General features: G+C 37.7%; 1 protein-coding gene across 1 annotated transcript in view; it reads left to right on the top strand.

Moving 5' to 3' along the window:
* The window catches only part of ADGRL4 (adhesion G protein-coupled receptor L4), a 73,013-nt gene extending 51,335 nt beyond the window's left edge, over positions 1-21,678 (top strand). Inside the window, exons 10-16 of the mRNA XM_005423072.2 lie at positions 274-441; positions 1,958-2,161; positions 3,155-3,375; positions 3,470-3,536; positions 18,019-18,110; positions 19,673-19,841; positions 20,282-21,678. Coding sequence (XP_005423129.1) covers positions 274-441; positions 1,958-2,161; positions 3,155-3,375; positions 3,470-3,536; positions 18,019-18,110; positions 19,673-19,841; positions 20,282-20,344 — 984 coding nt within the window. The 3' untranslated portion in view covers positions 20,345-21,678. The remainder of the gene's footprint in view (positions 1-273; positions 442-1,957; positions 2,162-3,154; positions 3,376-3,469; positions 3,537-18,018; positions 18,111-19,672; positions 19,842-20,281) is intronic.
* Positions 21,679-23,661: the final 1,983 nt, after the last annotated feature.

Below are 23,661 nucleotides of genomic sequence, written 5' to 3' on the forward strand. Positions count from 1 at the left end.
AAAATTCCAACATCTTTGCAGGTGCCAGCAGGGTTCAGTAATCTGATTAGACTACACGTTTGGTGGGGTTTTAGCTGTGTGAATAAATGGCTTCCATCCCCAGCCACGTTTTAATTGCTTGGAATAGGCCTTGCAGAATGCGTTTTTTGTTTCCCAACCTTCCAAAGATAACAAGCATTTTTTAATGAATTGTGCGGCCTAGCGTAAGAAAGGTCTCTTGATGGGAAATATCCTGCCTTTTGCCATCAGCAGAACATCTTGTTTCTGTTCCAGACTGCAGATAAAGACATTAAATGTGCATTTTGGAACTACTCAGACACAATGAATGGCAACTGGGCTACAGAAGGCTGTGAGCTGACACATTCCAACTCCACTCATATCTCATGCAAATGCAATCATCTGACTCATTTTGCTGTTTTGATGTCCTCAGGTGGCTCCGTTGTAAGTCCTATTTTAATTTAGTGTTTTACCTGATACTTTCTTCTGTTTTCATTCCTTATGTTTTTATTCTAGTGCAACCTGCATACTCTCACCCCTTTTAGGTTGTCTCTTGGTTTTGCTCAGCAAACACACAATTTATTGTGCACAAAGCAAACAAAATTCCTCCCATATGTGTTTGAATTTCCTTATGTCCTTTCTGCAGTATTACAGAGCAGTGATGCAGCAAAGTATCTTGTTCCAAAAACACAGTCTGTTGTGCTTATTTTTGGAGCATTGCATTTCATTTTACATCCCACTTTAATACTGCTGTGGGCTTTATCTGCCATTCATTGGTGGTCAGTAACCATATGGCCCGGAATTTCTGTCTCTCAAAACTTTGCCACCCATTTGTCTAACCTTGGCATCTAAAAATCTGCTTTAAATTCTCTCTGGAGAGTTTGCAGCAGCATAATCATTCTGAAGTTTATGGCTATTAAACATGGGCACTCCTGACCAGCACAAAATTGGGAGGATGGCCATTCAATTTATGTCCTTCTTATATTAAGAAGCTCCACAGATTTCCAGGGTCTCAGTGGGGATCTGCAGGAGCTCAGGTCCTGCCTCAGGAGGCAGCTTTATAAGGTATCAGAACTGACAGCAAGCAGAATATTAGCATGAATATACTGTATTGAGACAGTTCTCTCACACTGTGAATTTCATGCTGATAGAGGCTGTTTCCTGGTTGCTAAATAGCATCCTAAGTCTTCAGTTGAAATTTAAAACCTTTGCAGGTACCTATATAGTTATTTTGAAAAGAAAGGCTGGGAGGTGAAGAATCTCTCATCCTTTATTTAGTAAAAAAGTACTGGGATACATTTTATGGTCAGCTGAATACCATCCTTTTGCTGATGTACAGTCATGTATTTCAGAGTTTCTTTGTTCAAATAGCAAATAGCAAAAGAAATTGTATTCTTATACAGAAAATATTCACGTCCAGTATTGAAGTATCTTGTGTTTCTCAGGAGAAAGTTCATGTTAAATATCTGGAATAGCATTTGCTTGAAGTGATTGTTATTTCAGAGTCTTGTTTTGATCATGTTGCAAATTCAGTAAGACAGTTATTCAGTTTTGCTTATCTAAGTCACTGCTGTGATAAGTCCTTTTATATTAGAAAATATTTGTGTCATATTAATAGATGTCCTGCTGCCAGTGTATTTGTCATTCACTGAAATGATCTGATTTTGAAAATCTTATTAGGAGATAGTGATGTTAATAAAAAGTTTTGTTAAGAAATATCAGAAAATGCAAGAGCAGGAATATATACAGTTTATTACTAATTTCCCCTAGAATTATATCTGTCTCACAAAAACCCAATACTTTTTAGATTATCCAAAGTGTACATTTCCAGTGAAACTCTACAAACAGTTTTGATTAATATTTTGTAGAAAAGAAGAAAAGAGCTGTATTATAGAATGAGGTCTTTCTTGAGATGTTACAAAGCTGTTCTTTTAAATACTATATTATAATTTTCCCCCAGGGTGTTACAAATTATAGCATTCTTACAAGAATCACTCAGCTAGGAATAATTATTTCGTTGATTTGCCTCTCCATGTGCATTTTCACCTTCTGGTTCTTCAGTGAAATTCAAAGCACTAGAACGACAATTCACAAAAACCTCTGCTGCAGCCTTTTCCTGGCAGAACTTATTTTTCTGATTGGAATTAATATGAACAATAATAAGGTGGGTAGTTTTCACTTGTGCTTTGATTTTGTATTGCAAAATAAATATACAATATAAGATATGATCTTCCTTCTGCTCCCCACACTTCCTACCTACAACAGTGACCCTGCCTTCCCAGTACAGTAACAGGAAATACAAAACGGTCATTTAAAGAGGCAGGGCCCCTTCTGAACTGGTGTGTATTGACTTTGCTCCATGGATTTCACTTAAAATTTGTCACCTTTACTGAGACTGTGATCTCAATGTGTTTAGCATTTTCACTTCACTTAGGATGCTGTATAAAGCCAGGCTGGTGGCCCCCAGGTTAACAGTTTTCTCTAAAATCAGGCCAGAGCTGCAATCCCAAGCTGACATCTGAGATATTGAGCTGTAGGCTAGAGGACCACATGTGAGGTCTTGACCTGTCCCTTTTGCTTTTCAGAAAGCTAGGGTGTTGATTTTTGCATCTGAGATTAGTTTTAAGAAATAAAATTATACATAAATTATCAAAATATCCTACTATAAGTAGCTGAATAGGATTTAAAATCACTTGAAAAAATATGAGCTGCTATCCCTGAGGTAGCACTCCAGTATTGATGGATTGAAAAATATCAATTTAAAAACACTTTGTATAACAAAAGTTATTTCAGAAATATTTCCTTGTGATGCCTAATGACAATCTTATCAAAATAATAAAAATTTACTTTCTGTTGAACAAGCCAATAGACTATTCAGCTATAACAATAGGATCAACCTAGTTAAACCACTTATGGGAAGACAGACGCTAATTTTAGAAGTGGAATTAGTCTATTTTACCATTTGCTACAGAAAACACTAATGAGCAAATGTACAAATGGGTGTAGACCAAGTTCTTGTTAACCAGCACTACAACTGGGCTGAGTCCCCACTTTAAGGACACTCAGTTGCTGTGCATGTAGTCTTATATTATAACATATATTGACAAAAGCCTGTTAATAGGATTGTGACTCCTGCTTTTTCTGATTGAATTTCTAGCTCTTCTGTTCAATTACTGCTGGACTACTCCATTATTTCCTTCTAGCTGCTTTTGCATGGATGTGCATTGAAGGTATTCACCTCTACCTTATAGTTGTGGGAGTCATCTACAACAAGGGTTTCTTGCACAAGAATTTCTATGTCTTTGGCTATGTCAGCCCAGCCGTGGTCGTTGGAATCTCTGCTGCACTGGGATACAAGTACTATGGCACCACAGAAGTGTAAGTCACTGTTTCTGTGTCTAAATCACCGTACAGACTGAGACAATAATCTGAAAAGCACATTTCAAGGCATTTTCTTCTGCTTAACTTTCAGATGTTGGCTCAGCACTAAGAATAACTTTATATGGAGTTTTATAGGACCAGCATGTCTAATAATTCTTGTAAGTATAATTTTAATTTTTTATTGTAGTACGTAAAGCCAATAATAAAAGGTGTTTAATAATCACCCACCCACTGCCAGCATAGCTGTGAGTGCTAATTATAGGGCAGAATTGACTAATTTAGACCTTTTTATAGTACCTCTAAATTATTTATATGCTGTACATCTAAATACTTTACTAGTCTGAAAAATGAATGTTTGACAAAAAAAGTTCTATATAATATCAGAGGAGTTTTTTCTTACTCTCTTTCTTTTATCCCAACGGTTTGTGAAATTCTGTGAAGCATTTCTGGTTTTTACAGAGACGCATCTTTGTATGTCACTGGCATCTCAGCATGGCTCAGCAGGAGGTGTTACACAGACACCATCTTAGCAGACAGATAATCTGTTTTTTCAAATGTTGTGTGACTTAATCTCTTATCAGTGATCGGTCATCTTTGTAAGATTAGACTGTCATCTTTGTGGTTTTATCATTCGCATGTACCCTGTCATCATCAAAGCCATTTTAAACTAAATTGCGACGTCAGAGAAAAGAACCTGCTATTTCACATGGGCAGACAAGTCAAGTATTGATAGCCCTATTTCAGCTGTGAAGAGGGCCTTTTTAATTCCTATTGGAAGTGGTTTCAAACCTGCAAATTTGGCAGGTATTACATGTTCAATTCTGAATCGAGATGTTTTTGGTGTCTCAGGAGCATTCCTAAGTGCTATAAAGTTTAAGGAACCATTCTGGCTGTAATGGGGCTTTATTCTGTATGACTGTGTTGACAGTGATAGCTGAGCTAACAGAAGGAGAAGGTGCAATAGCGAGGCCCCACAACACCTATGGTCAAGTCAGTTACAGCTGTGTTCCTTTTTAAGCTATTTGGTATAATGTGAGGATTTGTTAAAAAAAGAAGTGGAAGATCCTAACACATTCAACTTGGTAGTGAAACAGTTTTATTTCAAGTCATTATCCATTTCAAAGCTTAATAAAGTATCAGGTATAATTCTGGTCAAATTTCACGCCAAATTCCCACTGCATATTAGGTACAGCTGGAAACAACCTGCCAGATATAGCTGCAAGGTTATGCCTCCCCATCTCACCCTTCTGGTGAACACAGAAGATTTTGAGAGGCAAAGTACCCTGACCTCCCTTGGGTCAGGGCTTCTGGGTCAGATAGTCCTGGTGTCCAGCAGGTTAATAAGATGAATAAAATCATGGCAAGACATCATCCTTTACTAGGAAATCCTTACAATACTTAGGTTTATGTTTACAATTTCATATTTCCTCTTTGGACCTTATCTTTTCTTCCATGGAGGCAGCAGGGTTGGGGTTTTGTTGTTATTTCTCTCATTGCTGTTTGCTCATCTGCCTTCAAGTAAAGATTTATACACAGTGATGTATCTCTGTAGGGCTAGCACGTGAACATCGCATTATCAAAACATACAAAATGCCCCAAGAGCAGGCATCTGTAACCTTGTTTACAGCTCCAGCTGAGCTGTGCCCAGTGGGGATCTCAGGTACACAGCACAGAGGCAGAGCAGGTCTGCAGCGGCTTTGCTGTAAATCGGGCTGGCTGCAGAAGCAAATCCTACAAGCTGGACTCTGAGGCCTGTATGCATTCTTCGAGTACTCCAGATCTTCCAGCAATCCCTGAAAATTAGAAGGAAAAAGGGAGGTGTTAGAAGTTGATCCAGGCCTGTATGCCAGTGCAGCCCTCCTATGGATGAGGAGAGCAGCAACACAGTTTCTTTTTCTCTCACTCTTTGCCTAGGACCTGTCGCTGAACAGCAAAGAGGCCTGTGGTTGTTCAGCTACTTTTTGTGTGTTATAGAAGTATTTTGTGCTAATTTGTTTTCACAGTATTTGCATACTTTCATTTAGTGTCTCTTTATAACAATGTGCTCCTAGACTATGGGGGGAAAGGCAATCTGCTTTCAGCAAGGTGCTTCAGCAGCTCCAGGGTTGTTTGAGGGTTTTGACAGCTTGTTTTGATGGAGTGATAGCAAAATGAAGCCTCTACTTCAAGAGGGATATTTTCTAAGGGTGTAGGGACCTAAGTATTTTGCTCATGCTCTGTCCAGGTAGTAAAGGAAAATATGGAAAACCCTATGAAAATAGACACTGACACTGGAAGATGAAGTTGATGTCTGATGTCTTCTCCGTGGAAAGCACGTTGTTGGTAGTAATTCTGTTTCCATTGTCCAGCCTTCCTGTTGAGAACACTGCATGGGCTTCAACATGACAACGATTAGTCTTTCCAGAGTGGTGCCACTCAGGCAGTCCTTTTAATTACAGGAGCCAATCCTTTCCCAATACTTCCATTCTGCCCACAGCTAATTAAAGAGAAAGAATTCTAAAAATATTAATTAAGAACTCTGACAAAAAATATCATTTTTGTTCTGGAATAACCAGATAGGGCACTGCAACCATCATATTCAAAGCTGAAAAATCTGGCAGCTTCAAGTCTACCTTTAATCCTAAAATTCATCTACTAATAGCATTGAATTTGCAGGTTTTCCAAGACAGTTAGGAGACCAAGGATACCAATTCTCTGGAGGGCTACTCACCACAAAATTCTTGCACAAAAACATTGAAATCATTGTCAGGACAAATGCCCATGTACCCAAATGATGGTTTCCCTTTCTGTGAGTGGGACCCAGGAGATTTATGCTTTGGATTATACTGTAATATGCTTCTGAGACAGCATGTAAATGATGAACAGAACCACTCCTGAACCAATGGTTAGCTGTCTCAGGGCACGTTGTTTCAAACATGTCCTTGGGCTGTAAATCTGTAGTAATAATGAAGCATAGGGAACTCAAGTGTTTATCAGGAGTACAAATTAAGTTCCCCTCTGATTGCCTAAGCAGAAACACTACTTCTGAAGGTGTTTGCTTATTAATACTAAGGTTCTATTAGAAGTCATAAGTGCAAAATAATGGCCTTATTGATCTCATCTAAAAATTATTATTATTATTATTAGATTGGTGACTGTACATGAAAAGAAGTGGGTCAGAAACTCTTTAGATGGACTTAGCAAAGAAAGAGCATTTTAAACCTTTAGAAAACAAGCTGCAAACTGAAGATAATTTCTACAATTTATTCCTTCCTCCTAATATTTGTAATCTTTAGAACCACAACCATTTTAACTAAAACTATGCAGTAGATTAGATCAAAGCATACAAGTATGGAGAAATTATTTATAACAAGTATTTAAACTTTTTAATAGGAACGTGAGTTTATCTCAAGCTTTAAGGGACAAACATTCACACGCATGGCAGCCAAAGACTGATTGAGGCAAAGACAAATATAAACCCCAGAGATAAAAGATATGAAAATGGGGGAGGGGAAAAAAACCCAGAGAATAAAAAGAAGCCCTAGAAGACTTTCTTTTCTATTGTAATACACTCTTACAGTAATAATCTCCCTGTAATAAGTGTGTAGAATGGAAATGAGTATTTGTCGCCAGGGTGACGTAGCTGCACTTTTGATTAGCATGTAGTCTCTGTCAGCAACAAACTCCTTCCCATTTTGGAGCATTTCAACATGGCTTTCCCCACCTCTGGCATCATAGCTCTTTGAGTGGGAGTAAACCTGTGTAAGGGCTTTATTCTGAACCCCTGGTGGTTTTGGAATCTTCATCTTTTAAACTCTATAGACACAGCATAAGTTCTTCCACTTGTACCTATTTTGAGGTTCAGTTATATATTAGTTATCCATTTGGGAGTAGAAATGATGTCTGGAAGGGTTGGCCAAGGGCTATTAACACTGTATTATGAAAGTCTAAGAGACATTAAAAGGAAAATTTGGAAAAGAATCACTGCTATTCCAAGTGCAGCTCTAGCCAACCCTTCTAATATACCTGTCTCCCACAACGTTCTCCCATCAAATCTGTTCAGCTGAGCTTTGTGCAGCAAGTTCAAAGTCACCCATGAAAACATTATTTGTGCCTTTACAGTATCGACAGAGTCATGCAGACTTGACTGTTGTACCTACTGTCACTGTCACAATAAATTGGCACACCTCTGTGAGGAACCAGGACTCAGAAGTGTGACGTGTTGTAACATAAATAGGTACAATTTGCCATTTGACAGTATAAATCTATCACTATCATTTGTTGAGATCACTTCTGTAATAAAAAATACAGACTTGCTCTTTGAGGTTGGAACATTTCCAAAATTGAACATCATCCAAATAATCCTCTCTGTGGCTTTTATCCAAACATCCCAGTGCTGTGCAGTGAGGAGGTAGCTCCTGCACGCTACTCCTTGTTTTACCTCTCTAATGAGTGTTTTTAGGGACTTTGAAGGTGTCTGGCTTGGCTTCAAGTTCCAGTTTCTTGAAACAATTGGTAATTGTAGTGTTTACAACTATAAAAATGGCTTATACATGAACCCTGCAATTTTCAGAGCATTCTTGTGCACTTGACTTAGAATGTAAAAGCCAGGAATAATGCTTGGGAGTGGTGTCCCCAGAAAATTCAAGCTCTTTTTTAATAAATGTAATGAATAATCAACTGTAAAGCAAAAATATTCTAAGAACTTCAGTGATTGATTAACCATACTGGTTTGAACCTTTCTTATATAAATGAATGGGTAAATGAATAAAATATACAGATTGCAGTTGCAAAATGCAAAAAAGTGACATATGAGTGATGAAAGCAGGCTAGCAGTAGAGTAATGCTTTTCATTAAGGAACTGCCTGCATATTCATTAGAGCTAGTCGATTACTTAAAAAATACATTCATCAGATAATTTATTTGATGAATTTTACCATTATTTGTCAAATAATTTATTCAACAAAAAAAGGTAAAATTAATGGATTAGTGCATTTATCAAATCTTAATGGACAGCTCTAATACTTATTCAGTTCTGTACATTTAGTTTGATTCAGGATTAGTAACACTGCTGCAATCAATGCAGAAGAATTCCTGGCAAATCCATTACTGTGCTGTTTTCTCATATACTCACAAATTTCATGTACTTAATCTAGACTATTCAAACCGAACATATTTCTTATAAAAAATAAATATTCAAAGAATCTAAGGCATTACATTTTCCCAAGCTTCAATAAAGAACGTGGTCTGACAGACCATTGTTATCATTTAAAAATAAAAATGAAAAGAAAAAAAAGAAAAAGCAGCCCCTCTGAGGTGAGTCACATCACAGTGATGTCATCAAGTCCACTGTCTCTTTGGGCTTCCTCACCTTATTATCCCTGTTCTTCAGTGAAACATTGCACAATCAGTATTCCCGACATTTCTTGATATTCTAATAATTATTATCAAAGATGTTGCTTGACCTCTGACTTCCACCACAACAAAACATAGCACCATCTCACATTTTTTCAGTGAATATTTATGCCCTGAAAAACTCAGTGGGTTTTTTTTGTGATAAATGCTTAGTTATGTTTCTTAGATAGATGTGAAAGATATACTCTACCGTTAACTATGTGTTTTTCAGAAAAATAGCTGTTTAAAACATTTTTTTATATCTACTGTTATTTCTCAGTCTGCCTTTTTAGTGAAAATAAATTCCTACTGGGACTAGCAATGCCTTTATTATTCTTTTTTAAAGAGTAATAATCCCCTTTTCATTAGCCTCTCAGTGGCTTCAGTTAAAGGTGTCTCCATGGCATTTCTTATGCCATTGTGGATAAAGTGGGGAGAATTAATTATATAGTGGCATTAAAGACCGAGTCTGCAACTTTGCTTGAAACAGATTAGTTTAAACCACAGTGCTGCTCAGCAACAATACCTGCTGTGCTAAATAATAACTGAGTCAGAAAATACTTGCCCTGTTCAGTGGACAGGATCAACAGCTTCCATATTGCCAAACCCAGTGGATGCAATTTCTCAGCAAGACCAGAGCTTTCTCATGAATCAAGGTTTTATCTTTCTTCTCTCTGCTATTAAAGCCCCAATTCTATGGTCCCTGGGAATACTTAGAAAAAAAAGGGTATGCCTATTAGTCATATTAGAGTAATGTAATTAGAAAAATTACTTGATCCTGTGTTATTGCATAGTAACAAATTCATTACATAAGGCTGAAGGGTCCTTGAAGGATGTTCCAAACAAAAGTGTTTGTTTTTTAAAAAATCAACTTAGTAGTTCTATAAGAAAAAAGTATATGAAGTTCTCCCTTGCAGTCACTGGAAGGACACTAGACTTGAAACTCAAGTGTGTCCTCTGTCACCCAGAGTGAACCAAGCAGACACAGCAGGGGAGGGAGCACAGGTGGATGTCAAGGCAAAGGAGAAGACCACCTGCATGTGCCAGCTGACTGCAGATTTCCAGCTCAGAGCAGATTAATGTTGCACACATCCTCCTTCAGTTCTAGGGTGACATACTGTGCCCACTCTTTCAATGGATCCATGTATAATCAGCTTTTGTGGGTTTGTTGGTTTTTTTTTCAGGAAAGCCACACAACTGACTGAAATGCGTTAGTTTTGTTGTTTTGCATTTTAGGGTTTTTTAATTGTTTAATATCTTCTTGGTGGTTCTGTTATATGCCTTGTTCTAAGCACAATTACTATAAACATATATGCTTACCCTAAATTGCTCACTGAAAGGACACCATAGGTTTGCTTTAAAGAGTTAGCATAGACTGATGATGTCTTTTGAACTTTCTTAGCAATTACATAATGACTTAATCCACATGACATCTCACTTGAATCAGATTTTCTTCCACTATCCTACTGCCCCTTTGGTTCATCCCTGACAGGCATTTACAGAGGTGAGCTTAAACTCTTAAACTGTAATTGCACAGGAATACTGTGCTTGGAAATCTCACTTGGACACTAAAAGAAGCTTTTGTGGTTTTGAATAAATCATACCATGGGATTTTGTTACCATATCCACAGCAGAATCACAGATAGTTCTGAAAAAGCAAAAGGCCAAATCCTCAAGAGGATTTGGCAAATGGTGGAAGGTATGAATAGCTTTCTGACAAATATTCACACCTCCAAAATTGAAAATACAGCTTGTTCTCAGACTTCACATCTCAGTCATGCTCCTGATGCTTTCTCCTTCCTGGTAGCTCATCCAGTCACTGAAGCTAGTTGTACTAAAAGATGATGTACAACTATTTCACTCCTCCTTGCTGTGTGAAACTCCTGCAGGGTTCCTGCACGAGGCTCCAGATGCAGCCTAAGAAAGGTTTCCATGTATGCAAGGAAACCATAGGGATAGGAGCAATGTGTGGTCTGAGCTTTTTGATGGACCTTGAATCAGTTCATTAAACAGCCTGATTTATGTCACTCCCAACTCACAAGACGATACATCTTCTCAAAAGCTTCTTGGAAAAGAAGAGTAAACCTAGGAATTATTTACACTGTGAGCAAAACAGGACACCAGTCCTACCACTGGATCTAACTGGGGTAACATTTATGGCTGAGGTCAGGTACAACTCTGTTGGTTCATCTCTCCTGCCCTTGGATGCAGAGCTGAGTAAATATTGTGTTTGGTTTTCCAATCCAATAAGAAATAACATTGAATCCACAAGTCTGCAAAGCTGTTTACCCTGATGAAAAGCATGGAAACCCCATTTATTCATTTATTTATGTCTTCTTTTAAATGTTCTAAAAATATAAAGGAGACACTTAATTGAGTCTAAATCTATAGCTTGAAGTCTGTAAAAGAAAACTTTGAAGTATTCATAAATAAAAAGCAATCCTATGTGAACTTTTTTTTCCCCCAAGTCAGGATTTGTAATAAACTCATTTCGCTATGTTTTAACTTTTAAAACAAGTGAAATCATTAAAATCTTAGAAGCATAAAATTCTACCTCTGAATAATTGAAAATATTTCCCAAAAATGCAGCCTAAAGGGGGTTCATTAATGTTTTTGTTCCATTTCCTACTCCCAGATAAGGCTGCTGTTGTATACTTAAAGCTTTCGAGAAGATATATTCACTGGGGACATGGTAATGAGATAAATCAGTCAGGAGACAAACCCTGACTGTTTGACTGCCAGCTTGTGTCCAATTTTATGCAATTAATACAGCATACATTTTCATTTTGAAGCTTAAACGGTTGTATTGTTAACAACTTAATTCCGTTCTCCCGGGCTGCAATAACGATGACCCACTGAACGCTGCCGCTTTAGCCAGCCATCAGCCATCCAGCCAGAAAGGCAGACATGGATTGCTCTCCCTGGCAGAACTCAGACCATCACAAGCTCATTAATTCAAACACTCGTAATGAGGGTCATTGTACAGACTGATACAGATACAGCTGCTCTGAACTTCAGACATTTTTTGAAAGAGCCAAATTCAATATGATATATGTAAAAAATTCAAGTATATGCCTAAGAGAGCAGCAGGAGAAATTTTCTCATTCTTTTTTGTGAGATCTGACATCAGCATATAGATGGTTTCATCAATTATTGAGACAGAGACTAAGAAAGGAAAAGGGAATGATTTGGGGGTTTCATTTTTGAAGTTTGAATGTAAAGTGCTCAGACTGAATCAGAAGTAGTATGTTTGAGTCTTTAGAATTAGCTGCCTCTTTCTTATACCTTCTCTTCTTTGTAACACTAGAGAGCCTTTAAAGGCTGGTATTTGAAATGTTTTAATAACTTTTGAAAGGCCGGGTTGTATCTTTTTACACAAAGATATCGTACATGAAATTACTAATTCCTTTTTCATTCTATAAATAACGTGCATTGGAAATATTCTCAAAACCTCAGTCTCATATTAAACAATTGCAGCAGTGTTTAAAAAACAAAACTGTCTTTAGATAATCCTGGATGAGGAACTGGGGGGTGAGGGAAATCCAGGTCTTTCTGCTCCAGTGAATATTTAATTATTTATATGGCATGGAATAGCTCCAGCAGTAGCAGTGAATAACTATACAGGGCTGGAGAAACCAAGGGTCATAGCCAAGTCTGAATATTAAGTAAAACAGAAAATTGTGCCCCATGTCTCCAACATCCTGTATAAATGCGCTGTCCACAGGGATTTTCATTGTTCAGGAGTGTCCTTTCTGGTTTTATTCAGAAAAGCTATCCTAGTCAGGAAGCGTTTCCTGGTGAAAACACAGTCTAAAACAGTAAATGTCTTTTAGTGCTAATGAACTGACATTTTTCAAGAAAAAAAGTCTTGGATGAAATTTTTTTGAATGCCCAGTCCTGATCCATTTCATTTCACCACAAGTCCAGGTGCTAACTGAGCTACTGCCATGAAAGACAGACCATTCCCCTCTGAGCTTTCAAGTGCTCTTTGTCTTGCTTTAAAAAAGGAATGGGGGGAAGAAGGAAAAAAGATGTCTTAGTTGTCAAATTTGACAGCTTTCAGCTACCTTGATGGGGCAAAATGATGATAGATCACTTCACTCAGTGTCTTACAATTTAATTGTAATTAATTATGAAAGAAATTACAGCTCTTCAACATGAGTGCAAATATTTTTATTTGCAAGTTTTATTAAATTTTGTGTAGCTCATCCTATTCAGTGTTCAACTAACAATAAATACCATTCTGTATCTACACAGGGATACAGAGTTTCATGCAGTGTGAAGCACTAACATCATATTTACTTGAGGACAGAACACTGCAATACTCTTCCAGTATGTAAAATAGGTACATTTCAGAGTGGAATTAAGAACCTATTTTAAATATAGCTGTTGCTAGGCAATGTGCTATTAGCAGAACTCCAGCAGCCTGGAACATTTAGGATTTTAGGACCTACATGCTCGTTCTTATATTATTATTTAGTTTCTAAAATACTAGCAATCCACAGAGAAGTTGGTAATTTGCTTAGACAATAGATGAGATTGTTCCTCAGTGCTCTCTGCTGGGGCAGTCCCAGACCTGATAGGAGAGGCAGCCAGAGCAGCAGCATCTTGCTCTGTCCATGCCCAGCTTTCCTTCCCTGCAGAAGCACCTGCTCAGGTAGCAGGGAGACAGAGGGAGGGATGCTAATCTGCCAGCAGACTTTCAGGGCTATCCTAGATGTAGGTGGAGGTAGGATAACTCCATACACTGCTTTTCCCATCCTATTCTAAAATACATATGATTGATTGATTGATTGAACAGAGCTCCCTGGGCTAATTCCTTTGGCAAAGCCTCCTTATTGCTGACCAGATGATTAGACACACCAGTAAATTTCTTTGAATTCTAAATTGCTTTTTCTCTCCTGCAAGAGGATATTATCCAGATCAGTGCTGTGGGTCAGATCTGATCCTAGGAGTCATACCACTCCAGATTGCTCTGAACTCTTCTTTGTGTGCCTGCTGGACCTAACCCAGCAACATCATAGTTCTGAACATGGGAACTGTAACAAGGAGATCCCCCCAAAATAGCAGCAGGAAAATATCACTGTCCTGCTCTTCACCACAGTGTGCATCCATGACACATCTAAGTGCTAAAACCTGCAGCAGTGTCCACTGTTGCCTGTGAATATCTTGGGACTGCCATTCTCTGTGGTGTGCAGTGATAAAGCCTTGACAATGCTGGTGGCAATAGGAGTTTTACTATTTAACTGGCATTCTGCATATTAGCTTAATGGGGCCAGAATTCACTCCAAAACCCTAAATCATTCTGACCCTTTTCATATGTGATGTCCCAGAGAGGGATATAACACTTACCATCCTTCCTTTAAACTCCATCTCAGGTGTACAATACAACCCAGCTCCTGGGTTTGTGTCTCCTTAGAGATTACCCAGGGTTATACAGCTACATAAATGTAGCTGCCCATATCTACAGAATCCTGATTTTATGGGCATCCTAATAATTGCTCTTGTTCATTGCCTATTTCTCACAAATACATTTTAAGTTTTTCATTTGTTCATAAATATACCACAACATTTCTAGAATTTAAGAATGCTAAAAATACTTTTACAAATATCTTTAGGGAGACTTGATTCCCTGAAGACGCTGTGAGTGGAGGCTTTTTCTGTATCAGTCCTTGACTTTGATTAACCACTTAAAAAAAAAAAGGAATAGATTAATTATTAAAATTAGTCCTGTAGTGCACCTGAGCAATGATGAGTGAAACATGATTCTCACTGAATTGCAGAGGAGGCAGAGCTGAAGATGCTCAGCACTTCAGAGAATTGCCCTGGCAGGGAGAAAGTCAGAGGTTTTCTTTGTAAAGTGATAAGGACTGAGTGCATTGTTTGCCCAATAGCAGTCTGGAGTGGTTTGTTAAATAAATAAAATACAAAAAAATTATTCAGTTCAGGGCTTGGAATCAATGCAATTCCCCTCTAGTCTATTAGACTTGCCGAGCAGCCCCTCTCAGGACACAGCAGTTTCTCTGCCTGCTCAGCCATGTAATAGCACTGAAAACAAAGGCACCAGAGCCTGCCGTGTCACACTGTAACATCGTTATTCACTCGATAAAACCGCGGCCGTGCCACAGCCCCTCACGCCCTGGGTTTGCCCCGAGCTGCAGACTAACTGTGCTCATTATTCAGGTAACTTGTCCCCAGGCTGGCCCTGTGCAGAGCCTGTCCTGAGCTCGGTGTCACAGCTGCCTGCACATCCTGCTCTGCTCCAGCCTGCTCCCTCTCCGGGGACAGCATGCCTTATGTTTGCCATTTCCTTCTCATTCACCTTGCCTGTCACCTTAAGGCAGTCTTAATTATAGTGTCATTCAAGGTTTATTCAACAAGATCTTAAGACTGTGGTTTAATTAAAAAATGAAAACACATTATTACAGCCAAAGTAAGTATAAAACAATATTTGGCTGTAAGGAGCAATTGAAACTTTTTAGATGTTTCAGCATCTCTCATCCAGAAGCCCCTCTCTCTCAGACAGAAAATTTGGGGATCCAAGACTTCTTGTGTACATCTGTATTTTAGATTACTTCTGCAGCCTACTACCTCAATTTCTGCTTGTTTGAAACTCAGTTTTGGATACAAATTCAAATGTCTTAAGTGCTTGTACCTTTGGCTAGGCATTTTAAGTGATTTGACTTCTCATTCCATTTGTTGGAACACATTAGGCTCTTTGGGGATATCAGTTCTATTTCCCTTTTAGTCCTAATAAGTTCAACATATTAGTGTTCATACTCAGTCCTGCCATCCAATATGAACTTTTTACTTTACATTTCCCAGAAATAGAGGCCATTGGTATGTTCATAGCAAAGAACATGCAGAGTATCAGGTTGAAGCAGGATGCATTAAGTTTAGGATACCTTTTGGGATATCTTTTGGATTACCAGTTTTCTCCAAAGGCCACACTTGACACATTGTTTACATTAGGTAGGTTTTTTCTCCTGGATTTACCCATGATTTCATGCTATTGTTTTCCCTCATGTTTTGCTTCATTTCTGTGTCACAGGGCACTTACTACAACTTTGCTGTCATCCATTTCATCCCCCCTCAAAGGACAAAATGCAGTTCCAGAGGTTTCTAACTTAGGTTGAAGCATTGTATACAGCCAGTCTATGTGCTTTCACTTTGCTATAGAAATTTTTTATTAATGGAGTGCTTAAAAATGGGGCAAAGACTGACTTAAGACTTTAATAAATCTTGGAAACGACCAAGTGTTTCAGAAGTTAAGTTCACCCTCATTACCCTGTAACTATACCTCCTGTGAGGCTACCTGAGACATATTGTACAATAATTGTGTTCTGGCAGCTGACTCCAAGAAGCTGGTGTTAACCTCTGCTGTTCCCCTGACACATACAGATTATTCCCATTCGAATGGGTTGGTGAATGAAAAGATCACAGTTAATGGGTATTACTTTAATGCAGGAGGCCAAATCCTATTATCCTGTGAAACGGACAGTGCAAATAGTATTTGTGCAAAGGAGCCCCACTGGGACAAGGAGAAATGGAGCCTGCTGCCCACCCCATCCTTGCTCAGCAAAACCTTGCCAGTTCTGCAGCTGGTTTTGTGAGAAAGGGGGGTTGGCCCATGGAGCTTCTCACAGAACCTATTTCTGGCAGTTTTTAAAGAAGTTGCAATGTGTTCTCCATACTTCTGGTACTTTGATCACATTTCCCGCTACCTATTTCAAATTAATAAGTACATTAGGTGAGTTATGCAGATTACAGTGTATGCATGAAGTTATTTGATATATTATTCACCAACAAATATAAAATAAAAAGTAAGTCTGCATATAATTATCCACAACTGCTGACTGACTCATAATTAACTTTGAAAAATTGCTGGTTTAGGAGATATCATAGATTACAATTTTAAATATAAGGAGCTTCAGAATAGCTCTCATGATCAGCACTAGTACAAGGTATTCAGTGAAGGATTAATTCCCAAAACTGCTCATCAGCTCTATCTCCTGTCTTATCAAATTGTAAATATATTATGCTGCATTAAACTATGAGCATGCAGCTAATTAAAGCAGAGACTGCTTTAATATTAGATACTCCCCCCTTGACACAAGAAAAATGTTCTAAGGACATACCTTATGAGTGTTAACAAATGAAAGTGATTCCTTTTCAAGTGGTGCTGTGCTCCAACAGCTTTTTGTTTTTATTCCAGAGACACTTTTTTTTGTTTGGGTTGGGTTTTTGGTTTGGGGTTTTTTTAATTAATAAGAAGCAGAGGAAAACTATACAGTATTTCTGAAGAAACTGCTTGGGAAAGGCATTAATTCTATTCATTCTACAGCTGGAAGCCCACAGGATTTGCCCACAAATGACCAAAGGATTGCAACCAAAGACTTACAAATAGTACCTGAATGACACACAGCTAAAATTTGGTTCATTTACTAATATTTTAAATATATTCTGATGTTAAATGCTGCAAAGTAAGGAGGCAACCTTCCACCTTTTTAAAGGAATGCAGTATAAGTTTAACTGAAAGATCAGTGAAGCCTAGCCAAGGCAAGAAAGCATCAGAATAAGAACTGAGCATCATTTGCAAAATTGCTTATTGTAAAAAATCGAGGAAAAAATACCAAAACTATTCTTCTATGAAAAAAACCCCATAAAAAGAAGATATACAGCGACGCCTTTCAGTAAAAGCTAGATTTTTTAAATTATTTGTGTACGCCTCTAAGATTTTTCTGTCACTTGAAAGCTTTCACACCTCAAAGACCTCAAAATGTATGATACTGTTAATGTTATTTAGCAACAAGAGACACACATATTTTGACATCAATATGATACAGTACAATAGAAAACCCATAGGGCAGAGGGTTTTTTAGGAGTTTCTAAATTTCTCTTTCCTTTTTTTAAATTCCTTTCCTTTCCTTTCCTCTACTTCATCTCTACTCAGGAAAAATAATCTCAGCAGGACATCGAAGAGATTTACCAATAAAATCAATAAACATTTGCAGACTGTTGGTAGTGATACTGTTGAGATAAGGTGGGGTTACATCCCTGTTTGATCAATATTTATTTCAGGGCTTATATTTTTTTAATAGAAGTGAATCAGAACAGGGTGGGTTTTTTCCCCTCCTGGCATGGGATTCTGTAGATTTCAGAGACACAGAAATTTTATCTGACTTGTTTCATTTAAATGTTTAACAGTTATTGACATTCAAAGGTATCCCGGTCTGAACTAAAAGTTTTTCTCTTTGCTCCCCCCAGGTTAATTTGTTGGCTTTTGGAGTGATTATTTATAAAGTATTTCGACACACTGCAATGTTAAAGCCAGAAGTCAGTTGTTATGAAAATATAAGGTAAGTTTGCCATTCAGTACAAATTCTACCTTCTTTCTGTAGGTTTAAATACAGACAGAGATGATAATGAGTATTCAAAAGTAACAGTTCAATATCCTGAGATTTGTAGAAAAAGAAAGACTTTTTTTTCTGTTATTACCCTTATATATATTTGGACATAAATTTTGCAGTCACTATTCCCACTGAGTCATACCTTGTATGATAGGGTGTGTGTGAAAGATGCACAAAGAAAACAAGTGGCACACGTCAACCAGAGGGTAAAGGCTGACGGCAAAGTTAAAGAAGTAGTTGTCCTTTTTTCTTAAGTATTTTCCACAGCTTCTATGCAAGGCAAAACAGAATTCAGATCTATTCTGAAATGGGACCAAAATATTTGCCTTGAAGTAGCAAGTGATAAGAGATTGGAGCCATTCACATTACTTGGAAAAGTCTGCAGTAGGACATTGTGCTTCTGTGGCACTGGGGGGATGGAGCAGATTCTTTACTTTGCATGCTGCTATGATTTTTCCATCAACTCACTCTCTTTAAAACTGATTTATAGGGACCTTGAAAACCGTTTGTGCAGGAAAAGCTGAAGTGTACTACAGGGAACATTGAAAACAACTTACTGTTTGTGTTGCTTAGGAACACTCCTGCAGTTTCAATGCATTGCACTAGATTTATAGTCAGGATTTAGCAATTGTTTGATTGATTACTTTCTCTTATTCCTCACCTTTCATAGCTTCATGTGGTGACCTGTTTCTAATGAAGTTGCAAATTATCAATTTTCAGGGGAACAGTGCTAAAAATGTCTGCTGTTCAAAGGAAGTCCTGCAATAACTAAGCTGAGAATGAATAAGAAAGTAATCAGTGGCTTCATTTCCAAGACAACACACTGTAATTTGTGCAAGTCTGTGAGCAGGGCTCTACAGCATCTTGGAAAAAAAAATTGTAGCCAATCAGTTCCTACAATTTTAAGGCATCAATATGCTGACCCAGGAACTATTTGAGAGTACTTGTGTTCTAAAAACAATTTCTTTTTTTTTTTTTTTTCATTTTTAAGAGACAGAATTTTAAAAAGAGCCTGGTTTTATAACTGGCACCGTCCTCTGCAGTGAACCTGAGAGGCAGCCTGGGAATCCTTTGATGTCATGCACATGCACTGACCTAAGAGCATACGGAACATTTTTCTGGGTTATTTTTTTAAGGAAGATAGGGGGGAGGAGGAAAAGTGGGGGAATGCTTCATAACAGACATATGTTTTTCCTTGGGGAATTACACTAACAGTAGATTTAAATCAAATCATATGGTGCTGCAGTACACCAGAGAAAACATAGCTGAAGATTAAAGAAGCCAATGTTTTAAGGCCCTCCAGTTTTACTCCTTTGCTCTTCCAAAGTGATTGTGTGACTTTGTTCATGCCACAGTGCTACAGCACACCCTGAAGAGCAGCCCCTGCACTTGCACTTCCCAGGCTTTGGCAGCTGTGAAAAAATTTCCAAGGCAGCACTCACCACCCAAAGTGGAGGGAAAGGAGAGTAGCATTGCCTGTGTGTTGTTCACAATGTTTTCTCCCTGTCCAGATCCTGTGCCCGTGGTGCCCTTGCTCTCCTGTTCCTCCTTGGGGCTACCTGGATTTTCGGTGTCCTCCATGTGGTCCAAGGCTCTGTGGTTACTGCCTATCTTTTTACAATCTTCAATGCATTCCAGGGGATGTTCATCTTCATATTTCTTTGTGTGCTGTCTAGGAAGGTAAGTATCCTATTCCTTGTGGGAAGTGACTCAATCTCATGCCCCTGCACTGACCAGGTGCCCAGCCCTGAAGGTGAGCTTCTGCCTCCAGTGGAGGCAGAACCTCTGTCCAGTTTTTATGTTCTTACATATTTTGTCCAGTTTTAAAAATGAAGTATGAAACATGGGAAAATAGGGCTTTTTAATGGTAGAACTGGTTACAGCGTCATTAACCTGATAGAATAATACAACGTGTGCAATAAAACTTCCAGTATTTTCAATCAGCAGCAAGATTCACCCACACTAGCCTGGGATGATACTTTCTTCAGTGGTCTGTCCTAAAGTAAAGGTCAGCCTCACCTTAAAATATGTAGTGACAGGAGCAGTACAAAATGAGTTCAAAGACATATAGAGCTATTAATAAATCTATTTCAAAATTGAATTCAATATTTTTATTTCAGATTCAGGAGGAGTATTATAGATTGTTCAAAAATGTTCCTTGCTGTTTCGGCTGTTTGAGATAAAGGGGAGGAAAACACCCAAAAGCATCTCAGCAGAAGAAAGAAGAAACTTACATGGTGTTGATATGGATATTACTGCAAAATATGGTATTTTGAAAGTTTGAAATGACTCAGTGAGCAGGCATAGCTCTTAACTGAATTACTGGTTTTGTACATACATGTGCATTTGTGCAGAACATCTGTATTATTCTGTATACTAACAGTATACAAAACAAACTGGATCATTGCAAAACAAATATTAATAAAGAAAAGGGAAAGAAATTTCTAAATAATCTCAAGACCTCATCATTGAGGTTTTGTTTCTAATATTAAAAATATCTGCAGTTCTTGAAAGCAAGATACCAGAAACCAACTGGCACAGCAGATTTTATGAAGTGCTTTGCTAGTGGAAACATGTTCACCATCCTTTTGTAGTAAAAAATTTCATACATTAAGTTGTATGTGACCATCTGCAGGGAATGGGTTCCATTAAAGAGTCAATAGATAAAGATCTGCTTCAGCCTAGACTTTCGAAAACATTTCTTTTAATTTAAAGTAGATTAAAAAAGGAATTTGTTTAATATTATTCTCTTATCACTCTGAAATATATATTTGTATATTAATCAGTCCTTTATTTTTATAACTTCTAAAGAACTGTTTAGATCTAAAGAGCTGAGGTCAGATCTGATACAAGAATGGTGGGACAGTCATTTTATAACTGAAAGATTATTTTGTGAATACTTTGAAAGAGATCTGGTTCTCATTTTATTTAATTGCCAAAAAGACTGAGATCTGCTTAACTGGCACTATGATTTTGGAGGCTGTGGGGAGAAGATGCTTTCACAGGTTTGTCACTTCATAGATGGTTGGAATCCAGACTTTGTAGGATCAAATTAAAGTGGTAGAAATCACCCATGCAGAAGAAGACAGATTTAAATTCAAGGTAATGTGGCTCTATACCATGTAAAATTTCAATTACAGCAGTTTTCTCACGGCATCTTTGAGTAAAGCAGTTGTCTTCCTCTGAGGCTCCTGGGTTTGAATCAATCTTGCACTTAACCTTAGGAGTATGACTAGAACCACTAAAATCAAAGGGAGTACCAAGGTGCAGGTTTGGCAGATCAGAGCATAAACAAAATGCATCAACCATTCCACCTATGGCATCTGACTTATTTGAAAAGTATGCTTTAATTTCACCCATTTAGCACCTAAATTATGTGAAGTGCTGAGCAATTTCCTGTCCACATTACCTTCTTAGGAAGTGTCTAGGATCTCAGATGAAGCCCAGTATTTTTGCCAGTGAGGCACTGTAAATATGTAGTTGTTAATAAATCCCACTGTTGTGTTGTCTGTTAAAATAAAGCACTAGTCTGAATTTTATTTATATTAAAGGAAATCTTTTTTTAGTAGTGGTCAACTTTGGTTTTTATCTTTTTTTCCTTATACACAAGGTTTTCATTGTATGCACTGCAATGATAGGCTTCATTAAGTATGTTCCATGCCTGTGTCAAGTTTTTTGAAAAAAGAGTAGTCTATTTTTCAAAAAAAAACTAAAGAAATCTCCTGGTCCTTTGAATGTAAAATATGTGAACAAACTGGAGTGCTTTGCTTTCACATTTTGACATTTCCATTCATTTAAATAAATACAGTGGTAAAAGTTCACATTGTTACATATCATTTGCCCTCAATTATTTGCTGTATTTCCTTTGCTGTTGTCTATGTTCTTCTAAGGTTGGGAAATGCAGATACATATTACTTAAAAGAGTATTTTTAGAAGGATATCTACCAGCCCATCATTTTTAATCTCCTGCAGAACTGTAACCTATAGTAAGCTGATCTGGACAAAGCATCTCTAGTAACTATATAATGACTTCAGCATGCTCAGGGAGATTGAAAAAGTTCCTTGGAAAGAAAATATATCATAAATGTTTAGCTTACAATAGTCTTTGTAATGAAAGAACATCTTTTATAGGAAAACTGCTCTCCTGTCTCTGGGTCAGATCTTCATTGAAACTGTTTTCCTTGTATACAAGGATGAGTTTTCATCTTTTAATACAGCACATAAAGAGCAGATACATTTTTTTAGATTCCCTGCCTCAGACCCTGAAGGATATTGCAACTGTCCTTCCTAGCACACGCAGATGTACTCACAATTAAAAGGTTCATTTGTCACAGCCCTTAGTTGCATGAACCCCAATCCAGCAGAGAGAGAAGGGCTGACATTGGACATAAACTGAAAAAAGAGAGGTATCAACAAGACATGAGGAAAATCCTTTTCACCATTAGGACACCATGACCCAGAGAGTTCATACGATTGCGTTAAAATCTTTGGAGGTTTTTAAGACTGCATAAAGTTCCAGCAACCTGATCTCAACCTGACCCTGCTCTGAGCAGCAGGGTGGATGAGATGACCCTCCGAGATCCCTTCCAGCCTGGATTGTTCTACTAGTCTATGGTATCAAATCAGAAAAATAATAATCAGGCATTAGTTACAGTTTTGTTATGCAAACTTGCTCTCAAGTGCTAAGCAAACTGTTTTTCCAAAAGTAAATTAATGTAATCTATTTATCAGATCAACTAGCTGGCTGGTTTGAAAACTAAGAATTTTGTTTAACACTTTTTAAGATTATGCGTTTTAGAGGCCTGTGACATGTCCAGTGGGGCCAACAGGAAAAATAAAAAAGTTAAAACAAATCAGTGATTGACCAGATATATAAAAAGTAAAATATTAAGGTTTCACTCTGAAAGTAAATGCTTGATGAAGAATTTTTTTCCATTAAACCAAACAGAAATTTGTGTTCAGCATTGCATTTCAAGGTGTGTTTCAGAATACAATAAATAAGGTAAAGACTCATCTATTCTGAAATAAATATTCCCTCAAAGAATTAGAATCGTATTTCAAGGAAACTGCAATATTTTCACCATAGCCATTGGGAGATTCACTCTGCTGGAGCTGTGCTAATAAACAGAACTTCTGTGCTGTTTACCTATTGGAATGAAGCAGGTAGTCATTTAAAACAAGATAAATACAGTACAAATTTATTTCAGAGTTTTCGCCACTCCCCAGCTGTCACAGACCTTCAGCTCAGAACATGGGGATGCTCTGAAGCCAGAACTTGAGCCCCTTGTTGACCACACAGATAAAGCAATGCTGCACACAATTATGTGAAGCAGAACAAATATTTTCAGGGCTGATTCCTCCAGCTGCTACACTTCCAGCACCACTTTTCTCATCAATAATTTCACTTTTTATATCTTTATCATCATAGTTCCTTAAAGGCCAGTTCATAATCACACTCTTGCCATGTGCCAATTAACCCCAGGAGAAGACCTACCTCCTT

The sequence above is a fragment of the Geospiza fortis genome, unplaced genomic scaffold (assembly GCF_000277835.1).
Source record: "Geospiza fortis unplaced genomic scaffold, GeoFor_1.0 scaffold333, whole genome shotgun sequence".
Taxonomy (NCBI): Eukaryota; Metazoa; Chordata; class Aves; order Passeriformes; family Thraupidae; genus Geospiza; species Geospiza fortis.